Source organism: Aspergillus mulundensis, assembly GCF_003369625.1.
Source record: "Aspergillus mulundensis strain DSM 5745 chromosome Unknown scaffold_9, whole genome shotgun sequence".
NCBI classification, from domain to species: domain Eukaryota; kingdom Fungi; phylum Ascomycota; class Eurotiomycetes; order Eurotiales; family Aspergillaceae; genus Aspergillus; species Aspergillus mulundensis.
This window is the reverse complement of record NW_020797897.1, coordinates 1,147,571-1,154,292: the sequence shown is the minus strand read 5'-3', so window position 1 is coordinate 1,154,292 and position 6,722 is coordinate 1,147,571. Positions and strand designations below refer to the sequence as shown.

Genomic DNA, 6,722 nt, shown 5'->3' with positions numbered 1-6,722 from the left:
TTTATATTAGTAGTATTTTAGCTAGTACTTACTAATAATAATTATTTATAACCTTAATATAATTTATAATATATTATATAACTAGCGCGCTAGGTAATAGTTTTATAATAAAATATAAAAATATAGTAAATAATATTATTATAAATTATTTTTTATAATAATATATAAAAAAAATAATATAATTAAGTTTAATTTTAAAAGGTAGCTATATTAGTATATAGCTTAATATTATAAAGTTAAGTTTTAAATATTATAAAAATAAATAAGGTAATAATTATTTATTACTTATTAAAAATAAAATATAGCTTAAATAATAATAAAATAAGGTTATAATATTGAATTAATAAATTATAAACTATAATAACACGCCTTAGGTAAGGCTTTTAAAATTATTAAGCAAGTAATTTTATTAGTTTAAAGTTAAATAAAAGGTGTTAATAAATTAAAATAATATTAATACTTTACTAAATACTTACTTTTAAATATTAAATCTTTACCTATGGTTTATACAAGCTATTTTTAATAATATTTATAGTTAACTATACCTAATAAATTATAGTAAATTTAAACTTTTTTATTACTGGGGTCTAGCCCCAGGAAAAATAAATTAAAAAAACTACTTATTTATTATTATTATTATTATATTTAACACCCTTAAAACTAGCTTTATTAATAAAATTATTTATTATAAAAGTTATAACACAGGACAGGGCAACTAGCCTGGCTATAATAATATTAAAGTTTATTATTACTATAATTATAAGGTAATATAAGTAGTAAATAAATTAAATAACATGTATAGGTAGGGCAAGGGCATTTACTTTTTTTTTTTTTTTCCGCAACCTTCTTAGCCTTTTTTTTTAGCCTTTTTTTTATTATTATTATTATTATTATTATTATTATTATTATTATTATTATTATTATTATTATTACCTAGCATAAAAGCTAAATATATTAATTAATATACTTATAGGTAAATAAGGACTATAACTTATATTTATTAATATATTATATACTAAAACTATTTTAATAATAATTTATATAATTATTACTAAAGTAGCCTAGCATAATAATATACTTTATAAATAATTTATAGCCTTAGGCATAATACCTATAAATTATATTACCTTTAGTAAGTATACTAATATACTACTTAATAATAGCTTCCTGGTTAATAAGGCAGGCTATAATTTTTTTTATTATATTAATTTTATTAACAGGCTTATAAAGCACAAGCTTATATTATAAATAATATAATTAATTATAAAGTTTTTTTAAAACCACTAATTTATAGCCTAAATAATTTATTATATTAATAATATAGGCTACTAGCGGCTAAATTAGTATAAAAATAGGCAAGTAAGTAAGTAAGTAAAAAAAGGTAGTACTATTATTACCTTTAATATTAGCTATTATAATAAAAAAATATAAAAAATTAGGGGTTTATAAATTATAAGTTTATATAAGTAAGCTATATATTACTTATATAATTTATTTTTTTATTATTTTTTAAATATTTTTATTAAATTTGCTATTATTATAGCTATTAAAAAAAGTGTTACTATTTAAAATAAGCTATTAATAAAAGTATTAAATATTAAATAAGCTATTAATAATAGTATTTTTAATATTTTAAGTAAAATAAACTTTGTTTTAGCCTCGCGTATTACTCCTGGTATTAAAGCTTGCGCCCTAGAAATAATGGGACCTATGTAAAAAAAGCTATTAATTAAATATAGCAAGCAAGGAGAAAAGGGAGTGTAATATAATAAAAAAAAATTAATAAAAGGTAATAAAAAGTAAAAAATAAAAAGTAAAAAAAAGGTATTTATAATTTTATACTTATAAATTAGGAGTTTATATATTATAAGGTTATAATATTTAGCAAGGGTAAATAGTTATTAAATTTAAAAATAAATATTAAAGTTAATTTACTTAATAATAATAAAAACTAAAAATATATTTTAATAATATTTAGTAAGGTAAACTAGTTACCTAAGTTTAATATAAAAAAAAATTAAGACCCTGTTCTTGCAAACATGCTACTATTTATAATAGTTAATATAAGTGCTATATATATTTAAAAAGTCTTAAATTTTATTAAGTCCTGTAAAGCAGGCAAAGTAGCTATAAAGGCAGTAACATATAGTAAAACACCCCGTGTGCCGGGATATGGCCTGAATGTTGCCACAGTTATTATGATTAATTACAAAATTAATATAATTTTATATTACAAGGTCTATAACTATTAATTTAGTAATTTAATATTATAAATATTAGGTATTAAGGCTATTTAAATTATATTATTAAATTAGGTATTTATAAGTAAAAATTAAAGGTTTTTTATAATATTTTATATAATAATTAAAAAAAACTTTAAGAGTTTAAATTTAAGTAGTAAATAATTTTAAAAATAATTATATAAATAATATTTAAAAAAATAAAGTATAAGCTAGGCTTATAACTTTTAAAGTTATAAATATTTTAAGTAAAAATTAGTTATATAAAATTAAAATAAAAATTAAAAGGTAAATAAAATATAAAAATTTTTTAAATTTAAAATAAATAAAAATTTAAAAATTTAATAATTAAATATAAAAAAGTTTAAGTTATATTTATTTATTTATTTTTTATTTTATTTCCTAATTAGGTTATAAAATCTAGCTAAAGTTAAAGGTTAATTCTTTTTCTTATTATTAGAGTTAGTTAGAGTTATTTAACTAAGTTTGCCGCGGAGATCCAAGGGATCTCCACCTCTCGTCCGACAAATTGGGTATGCCAGATGTGCCGCAGTGTTATTGATCTGCCCATCAACGGGGAGGATCAACTTCAGAGAAACTTCATTGGGAATTTAACTTTCACGTATCAACGAGATAAGGCTGCTTAACCGAGAAGCTAGAGGACTAAGCGACTCTCGGGCTTTCCACTCCTCAGGGGTTTATTTCCTCTTTCCCGTCATGAATCAAGCAATAAGAGACAGTACGTTTAGTCTGCTACTCATCGCCGCCGCGAACAGATCAGGAGGCCCATTCCCATTGATTGGGTTTTATCTATCTCACGTTTGCTGGCAGATCCTGGAGGAAGAGCCCCCTCACCGCGCAATACGATTGAGAAAGGAAACGCCGGGAGGCCGAGATTGTTCTTGTCCCTGCCGCTGGCTAGAGCACAAACTTTGACAACTTGTGACTCTACCTGCATCGTAGGGTCAATGCGTTTGAGAACGTGATCGACAAATCAATCCAACAGAGAAGAGCAACTTGGCGGTACTCGAAGACGACACCAGTGAGTCACCTCTCGAACACCTGCATGGTTTCTGGGCCAGCCAACCATAGACTCATGCATTCATCGTCGTTGTCGTCGATTTTGGCGTCCCAAACTGTTCCGGTCAGCCAGTGGCGTGGCGAGGGGGAAATGACAAGGCTGAAGAGAGAACTCCTTTAAGGCCATCCAGTTTCATTTGGATAAGTGGCGCAACCTGTCACTCGTAAACGCCATCATCGCTGTGGGGGTGATGAAATTAAATTCAGCCGCACAGTCCCTCATTCTCTTTTCAATAATCAATTTATTTTACGGGGAAGTAGAAGTATAAATATGGACTAAAATCAGGTCTTCCGTTCCGTCAACCTCCAGACTGACAGGCTATGTTTCTTGAGGCACTGCATACCTCATTCAAATTTTGAACACCGACTAGCCATTCTCCTCCCCCACAAAATGACTTCCCTTGTTGCTCCCACTTTTTCTATACTCAACAAAGCTCTGGAGATTCAGGACTTTCACAAGAGCTGTGCTTTGTAAGAAGCGTATACCATTAAGTGCTGACAAGGAAGGAAACTGACCTTCAATAGGTACAACAAACTTCACGATGACTCTAAGCAGCCTCCTGTTGCTCATGAGCATGTTATGAACCTCGCAGAGATGTTTGTTCGTCACAACGCGGACAAGTATCTTGGGAATCCACTTGATCCACAACCATTTCAATATTCCCGAGAGCACTGTTATGTGTGGGACCAACTTCGAGAACCCCTCGCTTCGCTGGACTAAGGTCACGGATATCGACAAGATCGACTCCTCCAGTGTTCATGGACATATTTTCGCCTTCACTTCGGACGGACTATGTGCTTACGAGCTGCAGGACGGTCCTCTTCCCGACTTGTCCAGCGTTGGGAGGGGTTTCCTAGACGAGTTCACCAACTATATCACCAGGAACAATCTCGCAAACCTGATTGGCCTTCAAGTCCTTGGCTGCGGTGGTGACTCTATGTCAGAACTCATCCTTGATCAAGGAACTGTCATGCTGGATTCGTCTTGTGTTAAGAACACAAGGCCAACCCGAATCACAGGTTGGAGATTCGAGTCGGTCAATGGCAAACCGCGTGTTTGCACGGCGAATGAGACTCATGCGGAGATGACCTCAGGCAACCACAAGGTTTTCAATGCTGGGAAGCCCCTCCCCAGGCTGGAAAATGTTGAAGACCTGAAGGCAGCTCTCACGGTGGCCGGTGTTCTTTAAGCTGTGCCTCATTACCATGCATATTTCCTCCAGAATCTGATCTAGGTTACGTCAATTCCGTAAATCTTGTATCCGGATTAATTAAGAGCCCATCCAAATCCCGCATGTTGTACGCTCCATTTTCATCATCTTGGATAGGTACTGGGACCGGCTGATTCGCAAGGCGACTTGTGAAGCCACGGGATAACAGGAGCCCCGTAACCCTTGCTAATTTGACAACTCTAATCGTTTCATCATCCAACCCTCCAGCCTCCTTGCGCAATGTTGCCCAAAATATCTCCTCCAAGATGACGTAGTCATCGTATCTGATCCAACCACTCTTGAGGTGGACCTTGCTTATGAGTCGTTGGTGAGAATGAAGATTGAGACCAAATGGCGCAATCTCAGCCTCGGCCCAATCGATCACCCCAGCTAGATTGCAAGACGTTTCGTCTACCATGATATTGCAGACACCAAAATCTTTGTGGAGGAGAGCCATTGGGAGCGAAAAGATACCCGGGAGGGCGTCGAGAGATCCTCGTATTAACGGGCGGAAACGGGGGGGGAGAGAGATAAGCAATAACCCAAGCTCTTTCTCGTATTGATGGTAGAGTTCATCGCGGTAGGTTTGATTAACAGTTTGCGGGGAGTTCCACGAGAGGGCAAAGAACCTATCAGGATGTGTAGTTAGCATTTAACGAGGGCGTGGCGTTAGGTGCTAGGCGTACCTCGCGATATCGGCTACAAGAGTCTTTCGCCAGGAAGAGAATGTAGCGGAATTTTCAGGTATACAACTGTTGTTAGCGAGGATAAAATCCAAGTAACTAATACCACGTATTCGGTTCATGATGTAGATGTAGACTGGTTCTCTTCCCTCCGTATCATCCCCAATCTGTCCCCTGAAAGTGACTTGGGGGGCAAACTGGCCATATATGGTTCGAGCGAGGTGTACAGTCTCCATCTTCAGCTCAAGAGACCTCAGGCGAAACTGGGTCACAAATTCGCCACTGGGCCCAGCATAGACAGTATAGCTGCACACGCCTTGTACGGCAACAGGAATTATGTCGCCTCCAAGGTGTTCCGCCGCATATGCGTCACAAGCTGCGCGAGTAGCTGTTGTCTTCTCAAAGAAACAAGCAATCTCATCATCAACCGAGTATTCCCAATCACTGATGGCCATAATAGCTATGAATCGCGGGAGGTTGCGTAAAATAGATAACGCAAAAGACAAGAATAAAGGTATAAAGGACGGAGTGATTCAATTCTCTTTCTTGGTAAAGCATGAACGTTCGAGAACTCGCCCCTGCCAAGAATCTAACTCACGTACCGCCTTTTGTACCGCAGGCTGACACGACTACCACTTGGGTTTTGCCTGCAGAACGCAAGAAACCATCAATCTGACCCATGCCAGCAACGTCCACATCCTCATCAGCTCACCTTTCTGTGGCCTGGCAGGATCAACCTAGGGAACCAGTTACAAAGTGCTGCGCCAAATATACCAAGCAACTATCCTACCTCGGATCACGAACGCCGCGTCAATCTGGTGTGCCCCACGAGCCAGGGAGTCCGGTACTGGCAGAAGGCTTTGCGCAAACAAGGCAGTCCAGAAAAAGGCAGCCAAAACTATCACCAGAGCATTCCACACGGTCTCAGGTCCCGCACGCCGAAGCGTACCTGCCACCCCTTCAACTACATCTGGATAAAATAACCGCAGATACTTTGCCTTCGAATCCGCGCAACACCACCAGACCCTAGAACGAGTCCGGAGCCAAGGGCGCTAGAGCGGGCTACCGAAACAATTGAAGGATCTCTTCTTCTACACCGACCGGGGCGCAAAACCTGTCAGACTTGTGGATGCCTCAGGCCGATTACCAACAGATTTTTCCTCCGCTTATTAGAGAACACCTATCCAAATTTATTTACTTATTACTTTAGATATAATAGGGCTAGGGCTTTGTAATATAGCTTATTTAAAGCGCCTTAATTAATTTTTTAGATATTTTTAAATTTAGATCTTTTATTATTTATACTTATTAAGTTATTTTTAGTTAAAGTTACCTTATTATTTACTATTAAGTAAATATTAAATTACTACCTAGCGCTATTAAGCTAATTAACCTATAAAATTATTAATTATAAGCCTGGTAGTACTTTGCTAGGTAAAAATATTTAATTATAAAATATAATAACTAGTTAGTAAATTAAAGTACTTATAGCTACTTATAACTTACTA

General features: G+C 34.6%; 1 protein-coding gene across 1 annotated transcript; it reads right to left on the bottom strand.

The window, feature by feature from the left end:
• Positions 1-4,556: 4,556 nt before the first annotated feature.
• On the bottom strand, positions 4,557-5,669 carry DSM5745_08184 (uncharacterized protein; the record flags this gene model as incomplete). The annotated part of the gene is made up of 2 exons (XM_026750200.1): positions 4,557-5,160; positions 5,218-5,669. 2 exons carry the CDS (start codon positions 5,667-5,669, stop codon positions 4,557-4,559), a joined length of 1,056 nt encoding a protein of 351 aa, XP_026601204.1.
• Between the last annotated feature and the right edge of the window lie 1,053 nt (positions 5,670-6,722).